The following is a 19584-nucleotide window of genomic DNA, read 5'->3' as shown; positions in this document are numbered from 1 at the left end:
GGGTTGGGATGGGGGCGACCCGTCCCGAACCCACCCCGTTGCCATTCCTACCCTAGGTTATTATCATAGGGAAATGGTATGAGCGTAGTTTTGATGGTTTCATTGTTTATGTGATTACTTCTTGTTGATTGAAAATAAATTTTAATATAGCAATAAAAGATTATGATGCAAAAATAATAAATTAATTGATTGAAATTATGAACAAAAACTAAACAAGTAAGATAAAACTATAGAGAAGATCATAAGTTAGACAAAAAAGAATCCCAAAAAGGGGCTAGATTTCACATTTCAACTTTAATTAGATCATAGTCTATTTGTGACTAATTTCATCAAGCGATAGATTTCAATTTGGCTATAAGATTTAACATTCAAATTCAAATCTACAAGTCTTATCAAATTATTCTAGTGCTCCATTTCTTAATTCAATCATTTATGTACTGCTTCATCTTTTAAGATTCTTTATTAATGTGTGCGATCAATTAAATGAGTTATCCATCAATCAGAATATCAACCATTGGAGAAACTAAGTAAACATTGATTATCCCTTAATTAAGAGAGAACTACTCAAGATAAACCTAATCAAACAAAATAAAACTTGAAATCAAAGGTAATTAAGTAATACCATCAATCTAAGCCACCTCTAGTGACATCTTCTTCCTCGCTCATTTCTCTAGAAAAAAACAAAAAATTAACCACACTTCTTAGAAGATCTCTCCACATAAAAGCATGTTTGGTTGATGGGAAAATGAAAGAAAATAAAGTAAAGGGAAAAATAAAAAAGAAATTCAAATTTAAAATGATAGCAGTTTAGAATAACCCCTCTTTTCAAAATAGAATGAAACTATCCGAATGTTAAAAAAATAAGTTTTGGTTGTTACAAAATGGTATTAGAGTTGATCATTGATGTCAATGTGGACTCTGAATTAGTGACCTTGTAATAAATTAATACACAATAAATATGTGTTTTGAGATGAGATAATTGTAATGTCCCACATTGAATGGAGAAAAAAGTTGTTAACGTTATATATGTATGAATTCCTCTTAATTATGTAAATATGTTTTAAAATAATGAGAGTCTATTTGGTCTAAAATGGATATTATCTACACAGTTAGGTGCGGTCGTTGTTATCGTGAGAACACATTCAGCCGAAACAAATAATATCTATAAAAGAATGATTCCATTCATAACTAAGCAAATCCAAGACAAATCTTTTTACCTTTTCTTTTCTTTTCTTTTCTCCTTCTCCACAAACATCCAAACGCAAGAGCAACATCAAAGCAACTTCCCAATAATCTAAACCAATCAAACTAGCCAACACGGAGGCATTAATCTAAGTACCAAAAGAGAGAGAAGTGCAGCGATACTCAAGTAGCTGAAGACTTTGACCAAGGACAAAAACACACATTTTCCACACAAAAGAAAAAGACCGCCACCATCGTGGGTCTTTTTGCTTGCCACTTCCCAAAAAAGGAGGAAAAAAGGAAAAACAGATAAAGCTTTGCTTTTGAGTATCTAAGAATCATGCATGGAACAGGTGCAAGAAAGTCGTTGCTTAACTATATTAATCCCCATTCCTTGGCGCACAAAAGACGTCTGGATAACGTAGGATTGCATGAAAAACGGTAGGCATCTATATATATATTAACATGGTGGAAGCATGGCATGCGATATTGGGGCGGTAAATGAGCAAAGACGGAAGAAAAAAAATGGTAGAGAGTTTGACTCCAGTTTCTGCTATTGAAATGGTGAATAGTGGGAGGTTGGTTGAAATTGGCTTTGCCCACTTTGCTTGCTTGGACTTTGTAGTTGATTTGGTCTGGATTTGAACTCTCTTTCACACTTCTTTTTATGTCGATTGTGGGGTGATCGATGCTTTTGTTAAAAGCATTTTCTTTACTAAAAGTTTTCTTCTTCTTTTGTTTGTTTTTTTTTTTATAAGAACAAGTTGCTATTAAAGCTATGGCAGCTCCTGAGTTCTGAAGGGTCTACTGCAATCTCAAAAAGATTTGACTGATGGGAAAAGTGAAATTTCTTAAAAATTACTTGACAGTACATTAGTTGCTTTTAACATGCCTTTTGGTTTAATTTTTCATGTCTGTTAATAAACTCATACCTTTTTTAAAAAATAAAAAATTATAAATCAAGATTGCTTTCAAAAATATTTTTTAAAGGAGTTTTCAGTCCCATCAACATCCACTTTATTATTTTTTTATAAAAAAAAATCATAATAAAATTATAATTAACTTTTAAATCAGAACGGCACTCGTGCGTTTTAATAGGAAAAAAAATAAAATAATAATATATGAATACCGATATGGAAAAGACACATTAATTTGATAAATATTTTGGCATAAAATAAAGGAATATCAAGTTCATGAGGTTTTGTTGCATTTGAATTAGGGATGAGAATGGAGCTAATTCGGGACGAGTCATTCTCATCTCAACTCGTTCTGTTTATTTAAAATAATTTTCATCTTTGCCTCATTAAAAAAAATTGAATTGGGTGGGACAAGATAAGACAATACTCAAAACCTGTCTCGAACTCGTTTTGAACTCGTCCTGAGTTTTTTAAAAAAATTCAAATTTGTTCTAAACCTATTTATTTAATTTTTAAACTTATTACATTAGGTGTGAAATAGAACGGGTTTCTGAAAAAACTTCTCATTGTCATTCATAATGTGAAGGGATTTCATATTTAATAAGATTAAAAAAATTTAAGAATGCATTTAACAATAACTTCAAAGAGTTTTTAATCTTTTTAACACTTAAAAAATAAAAATTTTCAAGTGCTAAAATGATTAAAAATACTTTCTCTACTATCATAATAAAAGGAACAATAAGTCATGTGCATTCAAAGATAATAATCTTATGTCTGGATTAGCTTCCCCTAACAAATGTATTAATTTAGCAAAAGGAAAATGTTAACAAAAAATTTTACTAATAAAAATCAACAAATAAAGACAACTATAGAATCATTTTGGGATCACCACTTCTAGTAGACCAATGATTGAGCTCCATGGATGAATGCCATATCCCATGCAATCAATGACCAAACATGAGATCACCTTTGTGGGCCCTTGGTGGGCCTGTCCAGAACTATAGTGGAGAGTTGGATCTCACCCTCTTCCACTCTACTGAGACATTTTGAAATTTCTAATTTGCCATGGACCCCATTAGAGTAATCCTCGAATGAGAAAATTCAGACAAGAAAAAGCCTCGGATCCAAAGTCCACACATCATTCATTATATTCTAACCCATAAGCTTGGCCCACTGAACCCTTTCTTCAACCGTGGGCCACCTAATGTCCGTTGGGCCTCAGAGAAAACTGGCCTTTGACCGTCGGTGTACTTGTGTGGAAATATGACTCAACTGCCCACAACGGTTTTTCAAATTTGACCCAGTCTAACTACACTTGTCACATTCTGATTGGACAACTTTAAAAAAAAGTCATATTTATGAAATTAATTACTAGATTAGGGACTTTTTTAAAACTTTAATACCATACACTGATTTAATCTTGATATTACCATTAATCTGATGAGGAATTGAATCAAGTTTTGGGCGTTGACTAGGTAATTTGGATAGTGGGAGAAGCGAAACACCTGATTTTATCTCATTTTCCAAGTAACGACGGTTGTTGGCCTACCGTAAAGAGATGGCCAGGGTTAATAAATAGTGAATAATTATTAATAAAAATAATAATAAAATCTCTTAAACGTTTGTTTGACTTTGACATTGTGTTACATAATTAAAACCATTCAAGAAAAATCTTTTGATCATGTTTGGTTTCTAGAGGATCCCGAGGAAAGGAAAAAAAAAAAAAGCCCAAAAATAGTCTCTTTTGTTTTTTTTTTTTCCTTATGTTTCATTCAAAAATTGTTAAAAGAAAAAAAAAAAGGAAAAATAGGAGAAAAAAACGTGAATTTCCTGAAAGGTAAGGAAATGTTAAAAAGTATAAAATGGTAATAACATAGAATTTAAAAAAATTGATTAAATAACATATAAGAAAAAATAACATTTATGGACATTTTAATAAGACATAGTTATTTTTTCTTAAATAGATCAAAATTGAATATTTAGTCTGATATCATATATCATAAGAGGAATGACGGGACAAGATAGGATAGTATGTAATTAAATTAAATTAAAAATTTTATAAGTTTCCTTATTTTTTTCTTATTTATAATTGAAGTGATCGAAATTTCCTTCAAAATATTATTTTCCTTGTTTTCAACTTTCCAAAATTTTAATTTATTTTGCCATTTTGATCCTGCAGTAAATTTTATAACCGCCGTCTTTTATGACCGGAAGCCGAGGCCAAACAAGTAATTCGCAATTATTAAATTATTTATTAAATTATTTTAATTACACATAGAAATATTCTATATGTGATGCCTATGATTAATGGTATATTGTGACGTCCCATATGGAAGTGATGTTTTGATAATGTATATGGTAGATATAAATTATATGATAAAAAAATTAGGAGACCAAATTGGATGTTTGTACACAAAAGGAATGAGGTCACTATCTATTACCCAATCATTCAACAAGTAATTGTATTTGAGAATAAAAATATTTTTTGGTTATAAAATATGACATTCTATATCACTACGATGTTCTGGATGATCATCCCTTATGTAACTCTTTTTTTTCGTGTATTCTATTATCCTTTTCTTATTTTTTTCTTTGCTCATTTTGTTTTACAATTTATTTTTTTATTATTTTAAGATTTTAATATAGTATTCATTTCTAAGATAATTTTATCTCAATAATAATTTAGAAAATTTTGGGTTTGTTTGGTATAATGTTATGTTCTTCAAAACAAAATAGGAAACATGTTTGATAATTAAAAAATATTTTTTATTTTTTTTGCCATTAAAAATAGAAAATAGTGTGTTTGTAAATAATATTTTTTAGATGTTTTCTTATTATTTTTATTTATTTTGTTGAAACTGTTTGAAAAAATAAATATATAAATATATAAAATAATTTTAAAATAAAATATTAGATATAAATTTTATTTTAAAAAATATTAAAAAATTTTAGATTTTTAAATAGATTTTTATTTTACAAAAATTAAATAATAATTTTTTAAAACTATTTTAAAAATCATATATGAAACACAACTTTACTTTTTGCATATATATATATATATATATATATATATATATATTTTAAAGTTGGTAAGGAATGAATAAAAAATTATGCAAATTTGTATAAAATAAGGAAAGTAATGATTAGAGCATGTAAAGGGGTGAGTCATTAATCCTTGATAATCATAAATTATTTCAAATTTTATCCAACCTCCCAAAGGGAATGGCGTTGATGGCTCCCATCAGATTGGACGGTCAAACTGAATCAAGGTTACGTTTTCAGTCCACTATTAATGAATTTCACATCTTCCCTTCTGGTAGCAGTCCAAATTTGAAAGGTATACAGCTTTTTCAAAGAGAAGGGTTCCTTTCTGGAAAACAAATCCCGGATCTTCATTCCTTTCATCAATTGTTTTCACATTGTCCTTTGTCCCACCGGATTTTTTTATTAATAATTTAAAATGGGGCTAAGATCAACAGTTGCCAATCCATCACCGTCATCGACGGTGACGAGGATGACAATGGGATGGATATCAGACATGTGATCTCTTAGTTATTCCAACAAGAAAATATTTAAATAATCTTCTAAAATCCATTTTTAAATGAAAAAAAAAGAAAAAAATCTTCAAAATTTACAGGCTTGCTATTTGAAACACATTCTACTAAAAATAGGGTTGTGCCAAATATTTAAAAAAACTCGTCCCATTATGATTCCTTTTCAACATCCTTTGCCCTTGTATTTTCGAAGGAAAGGGTGTAGGAAGAGTATCAACAAAATTTCAAACCCCGTGTGGGCATTGTGGTGGTTTTGAACTTTCAAGTCCCTCATGCAAAGGAGCAGCTCCTTCGCTTTCCTTTCACACCCACCATGTCATGATTCATGAAATAAGAAAAGTAGGACAGTGTCTTTACAAAAGACACACGAGGTTGGCTGCGGGTGTTCAAAATGCTTTTACAAAATTGGCTTTAAATGATTAAGTAATTAAGGGGTTCCATGAGCTAAACATGGAATCCACTGAACACAACTTTTTTCTAGGGAATTCCAAAGCCATTCAAAGCAAAATTTCTCTAAAAGCAGAACTTAAAACTTCTCACACTTGGGTTTATTGCCATACTTGAAGTCACTATAATATTTTACTAACAATTTCAATTAAAATATATTTTGGGCTTAAGGGGATGAGTGACAATAAGAGGGTTAATTTTCCAAGGGAGGTACCCACATAGATGGGATTAATGAAGTGTGATGTCAATGAGAATTGAGAAATATTGAAAAGGCATTCATGTCTTTCTGTATTTCCGGTGGGTAGTTGAAGCAGTCTTCAATGCTTTCTGCTCGCATTGGCAAAGTCACGCCTCTCGACGATATCTCCAAAGAAAATAAATTCTAATATAAGAAACTAAAAAACGTTTGATGCTTGGAAAAAATTGAGGATGTTATCATGTATGGGTCAACCCTTCCATCTTTCTGAATGAGTCCAAACCCTCCTTCTCTCCTCTTCTATTTCTATATCTCTCCTCCGTTTTCACTTTTTGTGCTTCTGGGTTCCATAAATAGGGACGTGCCCCGGGTATTTGCTCACTCCATCCCCATAACCCAAAGCTCTCTGTCCTTTGCTCTTCTGGGTGGTTCTCATCTTCTTTGTTGTATAGCTAGAACTGATGGCCGAGCTATCAGGAGCCAATGGAAACCATGAGGTTTCCCTGAACATAAAAGACAGTGATGCCAATCATAATCCTCCACCCCCCTCCTCCGCAACAAAACAAGGATCCACCTCCTCTTTCTCTTTTCCTTTCGTACAAAAGGTGATTGATTTTCCCTATCCTATTCGTTTCTTCTTGATCAGTTATTTATTTTATCCTGCCACCAGGAATATTCATAGGGTTCTGAATCAAGGAACTGTATATGAGAGAGAACTCAAATTTTGAGTCTAATGTGATGTTAAATTGTGTGTTGTTTGATATAGTTAATCGCAGAGGTGCTGGGCACGTACTTCTTGATATTCGCTGGCTGTGCTGCGGTGGTGGTGAATTCTGACAAGAATAGCGTAGTGACTTTGCCCGGAATATCCATAGTGTGGGGACTGGTTGTGATGGTAATGGTCTACTCCGTCGGCCACATCTCCGGTGCCCACTTCAACCCTGCTGTCACCATTGCTTTCGCTACTTGCAAGAGATTCCCATGGAAACAGGTAAGTCCCACTGCAGTTTAACCAACCATCAAAACTGGTAAACCACACCAACCAACCCAGTCCCGTAAGGTTTGGTCCTTAACCTTCTAATAAAAAGGGTTTTGTTGGTCAATACGCCATATAAAAATCCTCAGAAAAAGAACAATGAAAACTCTTTATACCTCCCTCCCTGTGGTCCCTGCAAGTATTAATCAATACCTGGCTTCAGAGATGAGGTTTTGGGTAATGGGTCTCAACCATGGATGTTCCAGGCTACTGCAAAAGTCATACATTCATAAAATTATAAGAAATTTCTTTCAATCCCCTCTTTTGTTTAAATAAATTCTCTCTTTCCCTTGCAGGTTCCGGCCTATGTAGTGGCTCAAGTGATCGGATCAACGCTAGCAAGTGGAACCCTTCGACTGATTTTCAACGGGAAGCAAGACCACTTTCCTGGAACTCTTCCGGCAGGCTCGGACTTGCAGTCCTTTGTCATCGAGTTCATAATCACATTCTACCTCATGTTTGTCATCTCCGGCGTTGCCACCGACAATAGAGCTGTATGATTGTAGTACTTAACCTCTTCATTCATGAATTCCAAAAGTTTTTATCCTACTTCACCTCTTTCATTCATTAATTCCAAAAGTTTTATCCTACTTAACCTCTTCATTCATTACTTGCTTAGCCACCTCCCGTTCTTGTTGGCCTTTAGTGCCATTAGAATTATTGTTATTATATCCTATCGTATGCCTAATATCTCCAAACTCTTAGCCTTTTAGTCTTTGTCTGCAATGGACTATGATATGGACTTGATGCCATGGTTTTGTTTTGTTTGTAATGCAGATTGGGGAACTTGCTGGGCTTGCCGTCGGAGCTACTGTGTTACTTAATGTGATGTTTGCAGGGTATTGATCTACCTTTTGGATATTTCTTTACGGATTATAGTATGGTTTTGAGATGTGTATACTGAAGGTTTTGGATCTTGTCTGACAGGCCAATTTCGGGTGCTTCGATGAATCCAGCAAGGAGTTTGGGGCCTGCAATTGTATCGAACACTTACAGGGGGATATGGATATATTTACTGGCACCGACTTGTGGAGCCATATCAGGAGCTTGGGTCTACAACATCATCAGGTTCACCGACAAGCCCCTTCGTGAGATCACCAAGAGTGGCTCCTTCCTGAAAAGCAAATCGTCCCGTAATGGGTCTTAATTGATAATCTACTAATCCAAGGGGACTAGAGTTGTAATAGAATTACAGAGGATTTCTTAGCTTCCACACCCTTTTTTTCGCAATTGGAACATGTAGTCATGTACCAAGTGAAAGGTAGAGAGAGGAAGTCACATGTTTGCCCAACACCAGATTATCTGTTGTATGGATAGGAATATATGACTTTGCATGAAAGATAGCAGTAAAAAGATTTCAAATTTGCTGAATTTGGTTGTAATTTCACATGAATCGTGTTCTATCATAAATGGCTATACTATACAACATCTTCCTTGTGTCCTGTTTGTTCCGAATAAAAAATAAAAAATTACTTTTAGCAATAGAAGTTTGAACCGGAATGCATTCTCTTCAAATACAAATCGGTATTTGCAATGATTAAAAGCCATAGCCAAAATGAGATTGGGAGTCTTGAATACCATACGTCACTGATATAGGCTCATTTCAGGAAAAGGGGTCGTGGAATTGGTGGCGGATCATCAGTATTTGAGGAAGATAAGAGATCACATGCTGTTTGTAGATGGTCTCATAGACTATTCTGCTGCCATCATTCACAAGAGGATGCCTTATGTCATAAAAGATTAGCGTATAAAGTGAAGAAATTGGATAAGAACAAGGGTGGACGATGATCCAATGGGCATGAAACACGACCCATTATGAAAAGGAGAAGTTAGGGACGAAACTAAGAATCTGACTACGCCGGAGTTATCAAGATATTCAGTTTGAATAACCTAGAATTCATGTAGAAATGAAAGGGAAATTGAACTTCCCTAGGCAGTTTTACTCTTCAACCTAAGTATGTAAGCATGGGTATTTGTTTTTCTATCGAAAACTTGGTTTAGTACGCATGCTTTTGGCCGTGTTTGTTTTGAAGTATTATTTTTAGGCAGTTTATTTGAATGCAAAAGGTCAAACATCAGACCAAACACAAAAATCCATCAAATTAGTATTTATTTTAAAGGATGTGCATAAATTATTTTTGGGGAATCCCATGAACATTTTTTAAGTCCCGATCAACCTCCCAAATTCAAATCATGGTGATGATCACTAGACTAAAATGGATTGGTCTTAAAATTCTAAGGCCATGTTTATTGGTGGGATATATCTATGCCCGGTTGATGGGTTAAATTATTTTGTTACTTACTTATTGTATATTCAACTAAACATGAGTAGAATAATGGGTAGAACATATTATTTATTTATTTATATATTTCTTCTAGAATATCTATTATTTTATCCATTATAAATTTATTTTTTTTTTTATCAATTCTTATTTTATATCTCTTATTTTGTAAAATAAAATTTTTTAACTAAGCATCAAATTTATTTTTAATAAAAAACTAAAAAAAATATATTTTTAACTAAGATTAATTTCATTTACCTCTCCTATGATTTTGATTAAATACACCTAATTCCATTAATTTGAAATTTCCCAAAATAACTCTCATATTTTGAATTAGAAGGGTAAATGATAAATAATAAATAAAAATGGTAAAATAGTAAAAGAGATATTTCAAATCAATGAGGGTTAAAGTGTATTTAGTCACAACATTAGGAAAGGTAAACCAAATTAACCCAATAATATTAAATAGAAGAAAACTTTTTTTAAATAGCAAATATTATAATACAATATAATTTTCATTTTTAGAAAATATTAAACATTAAAAAATAATATATATTTTATTTCATTTTTTATTTATTTTACATATTAAATATAAACAATACATAACACATCTCCTTAAATATAATATCTCAGTATATCATATCTGAGTGGACTATTTCAGACATACTTCATATGTGCATAGATAAATATTTGATTAGCTATATATAGTAAGAGATATTTTCAAATATGTTAGACAAATGTTTGATTGGCCAAATATAATAAGATATACAATAAGATAAAAAAAAAAAAGAAGATAATATATCCTTTCCATGTTAGAGTGGTAGTGAGATAAGATAAAATTAATGAGGATTAATTATATTTAGTCAAAACTTTATGAAATATAAACAAAATTAACTCAATAATACTAAATAAAAAAGAATTTTTTTAAATATTAAACATTGAAAAATAATGTATATTTCATTTATTTATTTTTATTCATTTTGCAAACTAATTATAAACGTAACATAGCGTATTTCATAGCATATAGTGTCTTAGAATATCATGTTTATATATATATAAACATGATATAATATTCAAGAAAAAACATATATATATATATATATATATTATTCATCCTATTTCATATTTGATTTAACATAGAATATAATAAGTGATAAGATAATTTATCATACTATCAATCAAACATAGTATAAAATATGTTATATTACTTTTTATCCCGTCATACCCTTTATCATATCTAACTAATTAAATATGTGCATAGACACATGTTTAATTAGGTAGATATAATAAGGGATACGATAAGATAAAAAATAAGAAAACATATATATATTTTTTTAATGTTTGGTGGGTAATGAAATAAAATAAGTTATCTTATCATTTATCATATTTTATGTTGAAATAGGATAAATGGTGAGATACATTATCTACCCTTTTATTTTTTATCTCTCCTATTTGATATATGTCAATCTTAAGTTAAAATATTTTTATTTTAAACAATTATCAAATATTAAAAAATAATACATGTTTAATTATTTCATTTCATTTTTTAATTAATTTTAAAACTTGAATGTAAATAACTTAATATAATCATGTTATAATATTTCTTGTTGGATATAATACCTCAAAATATTATGTTCATTATATATAATATCCAAAGATGTCATATTTAATTGAAAATGATATCTTAAGTGTGTATATTTTATGTGATGGGAAATGATATCTTAAGATATTAATATCTTATCACATTTTATATCATCGGTCAAACGAAAATTTAGTGAATGTTTAGTAAATCAATTTAATGGCTTAATTTAAATCAGTAAGTAAATTAAGTATGTTCGATAAAATAAATTAATATCATAACTTAAAGTCAAAAATAACTTTAAGTATTAAGTCAAACTAGTTAACTTTTAATCTCAAATCTTTTTTACCCTATTTAATCATATTTGATGCAAACATGATTTATAATTATAATTTTACATTCACAACTTTCTTTCTTTTTTCATAATAAATATTTTTATAGTTATCTCTTATTTCCATGATACTTCAAATATAAATTCTTAATACATAAATTTATTACTTAAAATTAATGAAGGTAAATATATCAATTTCATGATTTAGAATAAAATTTAAGTTTATTTTATCAAATAATCTTAATAGTTAAAATAAAAAAAAAAAAATAAGTTTTTAAGTTAATAACTTAAAAATAATTTATCTTAGAGTGAACTTAAGTTACTAAGTAAAAAGTATTATATATATATATTAATGATTTAAGTTAGTTTGAGATTAAACCATTTTTAAGTTGTTAACTTAAAATTTATTTTTTAATTTTTATTTCAACTATTAAGATTATTTGATAAAGTTAATCTAAAATTCATTCCAAATAATCAAATTAATATATTTACCATTATTAATATACAAATGAGGTAAAAATGATTGGAGATCGAAAATAAGAGAATATTTGATAAGTCAATATAATGACTTAATAACTTAATTTAATGATTTAGTATATATAAGTATTAATTCAAAATAGTTAACTTATTTTTAATTCAAAATCATTTTTAACTTATTTGTCTACACTATTGAAAATATATTTTAAAATTATGATTTCACCTCCATAAATCATTTTTTATAATAAATATTTTAGGATTATTTTAAATATATATGTTTCATAAAATTTATTTTTCCATTATTTGCCCACATAGTGAGAATATATTTTAGAATTATAATTTAAGTTCCATGATATATTTTTTATAATAAATATTTTATAGTTATTTTATATATCTATAATACTTTAAATATAGATGTTTTATAAATTAACTTATTACTTAAAATTAATAAAAATAAATAATGAAGATAAATATTAATTAAAATTAACGTGGATAAATATATTAATTTGATTATTTATAATAAATTTTTAGTTAATTATATAAAACAACCTTAATACTTAAAGTTAAAATTAGTAAGTTTTAAATTAATAATTTAAAATCAATTTAAATGATTAAGTAATGAGCATTAAGTTCTAATGAACAAATTATTTTAACCTAATACTTATTAAAGTTATTTTTTTTACCTTTTAACATATTAAGTTATTTTACTAAATATGATTAATCTATTTAATAACTTAAATTAAATTATTAAATCATTAAATTGATTTACTAAACATAATTAAATTGATATTTATTTTTTATTGGTAAAATCTAAGATTAATTATGTTTAGTCTATTTAATAAAGCATATTAAGATTAATTAAAAAGTAATTTTTTTCATATATTATTTGTTATTATTTAATATTACTTGATGATAATATATTTAATAAAAATTAATTAGGATTAATTAAATTTTGCAATTAAATTTTTTAATCAAATTAAACAAATGAAGGTCAGTGGAGATGAAGCTCGAAGGTATTTTAGGTATTCCATTTTAAAAATTAAGTTATGATGGCAGCAGATAAGATCGGTAGGAGAAGAGTTCAAAGCCCATTAAAGAGAATGTAGCGTAATGTCAGATGAGATAATCATTACTTATGAAATGGGTGGAGCGCTAATAAAAAGGAAAAAGTTGAAGAGAGAAAAGAAAAGGGGAATAAAAATAAAATAAAATAAATTTAAAATTAATAAATTATATTTATTTGTTATTTTAAAATTTAATTTAATTATTTTTTATAAGTTAAATAATTTAAAAATATATAAATTTTAATTAATTTTAATTATATTTTCTTTTCTTTTCCATTTTTGGGATGATTTGTACATTTTACCAATTTGTTACCTGCCGATTCTAACCCATGCAACATCTCACACTTGCAGCAGTACAACAAAACCAATTCAATGAAGTCGAACCATGAAAATATCACTGCTATAAAAGATATTCATAAGTTAACTTCGAAATCCCACACAACAGTTTTGAAGCAACCAAAAAAATTTTCAACAGTTATGTAGTTTAAAATATAAAATTAATAAATTAATAAATTATTTTTATATACTATTTTTAAAATGTTTTTAACCAATTCTAATTATATTTGATTTTTTTATATATATTTTTTATAATTCAATAAGATATTAAAAAATACAAGGATAATGAAGTAATATATGAACAAAGTACAACATTTTGTACTTAATTTCATTCATTATGTGGCATTACAAACTAAAATTGATTCAATTGCATGTAAATTGAAAATCGAACGGTTATATGAACATGTATACAAATGATATGTTCTTTTCCCAATAATATAACATTGACTAAATTTACATAGCAGCCAAAGAACTCAAAAAAATTGACAAAAAATTGAAGTTAGTAAGCCATACCTCTTTGTTGGCAGATGGGGTGCCACACAGAATACGACTGAAAGTGTTAGAAATTGTTGAGTAAAGCTCTGAGATTCTTCCTTAATTCCATCATCACGAAATCTGTAGAAGATAGGATCTCAGCTAGCTTTGAATTAGCACATTGTCTTGAGTAGCAGAACCACTAGCAGAGCCGTCCCTTGGCTTCACTCTTGGCAAAATAACAGGTCTACAGCAGATCAATGTAAACATCAATTCCATCAGGAACACTGTCATGCTGATCCATATAAACACTGTTTTCTTCCAATACCATAAAATCCTTTTAACCAGAGGAAGTTCTGACTCAAGGATTAGAGATGAAGCATAAATTTCAGGGATGCCAGCACCAGGTCGGTATTCTGCTCTTTGCTCAATTGTCACCTTTAAGCAGGCAGTAGGCTCATCTTCTTCAGTCAAACCGCTAAAATGTACATTCAAAGTTTGGGATTCTGATAAATAGCCAGCAACAAGAGGGGCCATCTTAAAGAAAGTCAACAGAAGCCGGATAGGCATGCTTTTGAACTGCAACATGCATGTCCGACTTGCACTGGCAAGGCGTCTGTATTCAGCACTCAAAAAGTCTACCCTGACCTTCCAACATGTAAAAGAAAGAGACTGATGAGTCATACAAGTCTTCAGTACATGAAAATGATATAATAAACAAATTAAAAATAAAAACTATATATGTAAAAGAAAAAAGGAAATTCAAATCATTTCATTCTAGTTGCTCTGCAGGTCTTTAGTAACCAAAGTAGAATCAAGAAATATATATATATATATATACATACCCACACAATTGGGGAGGCTTGGCCCAGAAAGAAATTGATCCTATGCAATGGGGAAGAATGGCTCAAAAAGAAACCTATGCGATAGGGAAGAATGGTGTGTGTAGAAATTGTATCGTTCCCTCCTCATATCAAATTTGTGGAACCTTGTTATTTCAAGGTCTTCACTCCAGTGGTTCCGAGACTGACAGTCCTAGCCCTAAATCATGTTGTCATTGTTATTAGTTTGGTCCATTTTTACCATTTTTTATAACAATGACACCAAGTTTTAAGTTCAAATTTTCCAACTGCAAATGCCACCATATGGGCCTGATAGACTTTCTAGTATGATCTTATTCAACCTTCTTTAGATATTTGCAGGATGCTAACTCTCTTCACTTCACAAGTTCCAGGTGATCTGATTAATTGCAGAAACTCTTTCTGCTGAATTAAGAATGATTCTATCTTTGCTGGGGTGCTCGCTCTAGCAATAATAATTATCAATTGCGACCACTTAACTCTTTTTGGGCTGGTTAGAACATAATTACGTGCAACCTGATATTGTTGCGAAACTTTTCATAATAACACATGACTGCATCTCATATTTAAGGACTTGGAACTAACTCCCTATTCATGTGAACATCCTTGTTTTAGGCAAATTGTTTCTCTTAATGGACACAAGGTGCCATTCTTACTAGGAAAGACAGAATATTCCAAGAAGGATGTAAAGTTGTTTCATGTCGTACTTTAGCACACAGTGCAGTAGATACCTTATGTGTGTCTGAAGGAAGTTTAAGAACCAGAAGCCAATTATTCTTCATGAACAAAGCAAGCAATTGGATTTCAAACATGGAAAGATTTCAATCACAAAACCAGTCTTAATTAGCATACAGAAATAACTTTCTATTAGTTCTTAATTTCTCTATGCATGAATTTTAATAATAACATTGCATGCATTAAAATTGATAAAAATATAGCACAAAACCAAGGTAATTTCAAGAACAAGTTCTATATTTTCCATACAAAGACAAGACATTGGAACCAAACTGAAAACACCAGCTTACGTGTAACCGATTTCACAATACAATTCTGATATTAATCTTTTATAAATCAAAGACATACCTGGAAAATTCCAAGATTTCTATTGTACTCTGACTCAGGCAATGTCAACATAACGGTAACCTGCAATTTGTGATTAGGCGGAATAACATGCAAACCCCTTTTTTTCCCAACTTCAATCTTTTCATAACAATTCACACAGGCAGAGCTAGGACAGGACTTAATTGGCACAAATGCAACCGGACTATTTTTGGTGTAATCAAAATTCAAGGCCTCTTCCATCCGAATTGGCTTCTCAACCAAATATCTCATCACAAAACCACTAGCTACAAATGCTGCAACCAAAAGCCCACACAAAATGGAAGCAACATAAACTGACAACAACAAACTCCATCCGAATCTGCTCAACAACTTCCACATTGATTTATGTTCCTTCAACCATTCAGAAATGAATGGATTCACACTCCCGTAAGCAACATTCCATAATCTTAACACCTTCCCCATCAAATAATCTCTGCCATGCCTCATTCCTTGAAAAGGATCAATAGCGAACACACAAAACTTATACAGTAACCATGCAGGAAATGTGAACACGCTGATAAACAAATTTATCTGAAACCCAATTGCCTTAATCACCAATTCAGCCAAAAACACAAGCGGATTCGACGAACTCGAGTCATCGACTTGTACATTCTTCCCAGTACTACTCGCGGCATGGCTATCCTCAGTATTCTGCACTGGGCTTGCTCGAACCCGACTTGACTCGGTCTTCTCGCAATCTTTTTCATTTTCCTCAAAATTACGGTGAAGATTGTACTTTCTCTCCCGAGAAATCGTCGTCTTCCCATCCTGAATCTGGGTGATTTCGGAAGTCGACAAGGTAGCCTTGGAATTGGTCCAGGACATTCTGCGGCCGAGGAGAGCCGAAGATCTGCGCCGGAGAGAGGGGGTAGTTTGAGAAATGTTGGATTCCAGCTGAGAGATCGTTGACTGTGAAACGGATGGTTCAGGTTCGAAGGCGTCTGAGGAATCGTAGAAGAGGAATTCATCGAAAGCGTCAAAGAAATGGTCGTGGTCATCTTCGTTTGGGCCTGGGTCTTCCATTGATGACTGTGACAGAGAATTCAATCTAGGGTTAGGGCAAGGAAGCTGAAACCGTGGGGAAGGAGGAAGGAAGAGTGTCTGCGGACAGTTGTCTCCACACAGTTCGTTAGTTTTCTTTGAAAATGGACAACGTGGGCCTATTCCCTCAACGGGCCAGTCCAGTTTCAAAAGGCCAGGATGATCCAGCCCAAATCTACTGGGGTCTCAACCCAATTTTGGGTTGGAAGATTTAAATGTCAACATTTCTTTTAATCAAATAACCCTAAATTATAACTTTTTTTTTTTACCCCTTTGAATGGATTAAGTCATTCGAGTTGCAGTCATGATTTAACATTTCCATTTCAGAAATTAGTTTATCAATCTTTACTTTGAAACACCAAAATTTATGAAGAAGTCTATGTAAGTATGATAAAGTGTTCTAGTATTTCATCGTAGGGGACCAAACGATCTTCTTTTGATACATTACTTTTGCAATTTGATGAATTTGAAAAGAAAATAACAAATAACATGACCATTATACATAAGTGGAATATGTAATCTCGCAAGTTCATCTTGATTTAAAGTCTTTTTAGATTTTTGAAAATACTTGAACGTGAAAAAAATTTAAAGATTACTAAAAGACATTTGTAGAATCTGACAAATCTTTTTTTTTTTTATTTTCTTCTTATCTTTTTTAGAGAAGAATTTCTCCATTAGTAAAAAATTATGGATAATTGGATAAATCTTGAATTTAAAATTCAATATTCTTCTATTGTAACAAGCGACACAAGGAATGTTTCATGTAAAGGTGCAATTGGGATGGATTAAGTGGGTCACAAATGTCATCCTAAAAATAAGTCATATCTGCCTAATACCTAATCCAACCTGATTTGTAACTTGAGAATGCTCAATCAAACCTTCTTTTTTCTCAACCTTGAGTTGAAATTGGGTTAGGCTTGAATTACAGAAAAATATATGGTTCAAATTTTGATTTGACAGGTTATCTGGGTTGGTCAAGTTAAAACTCGGGTTAGGTTGCACTAAGGAAAAAAACAAATAAAAAAAATTGTATGATATCTTAGTAAGTCAAAAGAAAACTTGTTCATGAAAGTTTATATTTCATTATGTCTAATAATAAATCATATATGTTAGCCTCATCAATATCAAATCCATTAATCTAATGCAACACCTTAGTACAAGATGAAGCCTTTATTATTAATAGATAGGAAGTGAATATATCTATTTTCATGTAAGATAATGATTTGAGTATTAATTAAATTCTTAAAGTTAATTAAAATTTAAATATAATATAAAATTTAATCATTTATGATACATAAAATATAATATAATTATCTAATTCAAATGATTTAATACTCATTTCAAATTCAAGTTGGACTCAAATTGTCTAACATTTAGACTTAAACCTAACCCAAATTGCAAAAAGGGTTACCCAAGTCCAACACAAATCTAATTAAACCCCAATTGTAAAAAGGGCTACCAAGTCTATCACAAATCAAATTGAGTTGAAGTGGGTTCGATTAAACTCATCCAAGTTGCACTACTAATTTTATAACATGATTTGGCACCTAAAAAAAGTGATGCTTACAAAAAATGTCCTCGGTTCATGGTCTAATGCAAGAGTCTCTTATGGCAAGACCTTTCAAATTTTTCAAGAGGTGATGTCTATTGAGATTTTAATGGATATGACTTCAAAATTAATCAAATGATGGATTATTTCATCCCTCATCCGGTAACTCCTAGGGCATCATTGATTAAAAATGTTTTCATCATGAGATTCTTTTCATGTGAAAATGCTAATAATCACATGTGTAGCTTATTTTGACATACGAGGGTGTGGTTTGTGTTTCACTTGATATAAAGACTTCACTTTAACAAATGGATTTCATACCAAGGAAAATAATCTAGGGAGCTATCAGTAAAGCACATCAACTATGAGATATATAAAAAACTTAGGATGGAGGAAATGTCTTCAACCAATTACCTCATCCATTTGAAATTGCCTCCTTACTCTTGTTGTTGCCACATGTCCAAGTTTAATAGTACCACCATGCATTTAGGGACTTAGTTGCTCCACATACCCATCTGGTTGAGAAGAATGCTAAGCTCAAGCTAAGTGTCTTACCTTATGCCTCAGTTCATGTTTAAGCCCAATAAGCACTAGGCTTATGGTGCAACAGGCCTTGCTTGGGTCTTGCCCTAATGCTAAGATGTTCCTCTTATATTCTACCTCAAGTCAGTTCGCTCATGCCTCAAGTTAGCCTAGTCATATTCTTGAATTACCCTACTGATTTATCCTGAATCAGCCGGCTCAAATGCTTCAAGTTAGCCTATGCATTTGATCCATTCAAGTCATGCATTTGATCAGCTTGTCGCATACGTCTCTAGGCAGACTGTGTGCCTACCTCACCCCTTCTTAGCCTATACACCTAGCAACATGCCTTGGTGCCTAACCTTCTTTTGGCTCATGGCCTATGTTGCTCCATGTTGGCATTCAGGCGTGCCAACCATGCTTATATGCATTCTCACATCTAGATCAAGTCCAAGCTACGGCAACAATCTCATGTCTATTTTATATCCATACCCATGTCGTTGTATCCACGGGCTGCACCACATATCTGGCCCAAATGCCCATGGGCGTGGACTTGGCAAGGGTCGTCACCACCTCTTGCCCATGTTTGAAGCTCTCGCATGTGCCCTTAGTTGGGCATGGCTCATGCCACATACT

The 19584-nt window shown here is 31.1% G+C and overlaps 2 protein-coding genes across 2 annotated transcripts; one reads left to right on the top strand and one right to left on the bottom strand.

Annotated features, from left to right (window-relative positions):
* Positions 1 to 6540: 6540 nt before the first annotated feature.
* LOC117923284 (aquaporin NIP1-1) lies at positions 6541 to 8774 on the top strand. The gene is made up of 5 exons (XM_034841509.1): positions 6541 to 6901; positions 7063 to 7287; positions 7629 to 7826; positions 8110 to 8171; positions 8260 to 8774. Exons 1-5 carry the CDS (start codon positions 6758 to 6760, stop codon positions 8477 to 8479), a joined length of 849 nt encoding a protein of 282 aa, XP_034697400.1. The 5' UTR covers positions 6541 to 6757; the 3' UTR covers positions 8480 to 8774.
* Positions 8775 to 13746: 4972 nt separating this feature from the next.
* LOC117922895 (seipin-2) lies at positions 13747 to 16934 on the bottom strand. Its single transcript, XM_034841103.1, has 2 exons — positions 15819 to 16934; positions 13747 to 14523 (listed from the first exon to the last, which is right to left on the bottom strand). Exons 1-2 carry the CDS (start codon positions 16857 to 16859, stop codon positions 14038 to 14040), a joined length of 1527 nt encoding a protein of 508 aa, XP_034696994.1. The 5' UTR covers positions 16860 to 16934; the 3' UTR covers positions 13747 to 14037.
* Positions 16935 to 19584: the final 2650 nt, after the last annotated feature.

This window comes from Vitis riparia, chromosome 10, assembly GCF_004353265.1.
Source record: "Vitis riparia cultivar Riparia Gloire de Montpellier isolate 1030 chromosome 10, EGFV_Vit.rip_1.0, whole genome shotgun sequence".
Lineage (NCBI taxonomy): Eukaryota > Viridiplantae > Streptophyta > Magnoliopsida > Vitales > Vitaceae > Vitis > Vitis riparia.
The sequence above is the reverse complement of the archived record's forward strand: the minus strand, read 5'-3'. Positions and strand labels throughout refer to the sequence as shown.

Bases quoted from the DNA above. Each gene is read 5' to 3' on its own strand.
- LOC117923284 (XM_034841509.1), top strand. From the start codon at position 6,758: ATGGCCGAGCTATCAGGAGCCAATGGAAACCATGAGGTTTCCCTGAAC. The intron at 7,288-7,628 runs GTAAGTCCCACT...TTTCCCTTGCAG, and splicing joins AGAGATTCCCATGGAAACAG to GTTCCGGCCTATGTAGTGGC. The intron at 8,172-8,259 runs GTATTGATCTAC...CTTGTCTGACAG, and splicing joins CTTAATGTGATGTTTGCAGG to GCCAATTTCGGGTGCTTCGA.
- LOC117922895 (XM_034841103.1), bottom strand. From the start codon at position 16,859: ATGGAAGACCCAGGCCCAAACGAAGATGACCACGACCATTTCTTTGAC. The intron at 14,524-15,818 runs GTATGTCTTTGA...ACATGTTGGAAG, and splicing joins GAAATCTTGGAATTTTCCAG to GTCAGGGTAGACTTTTTGAG.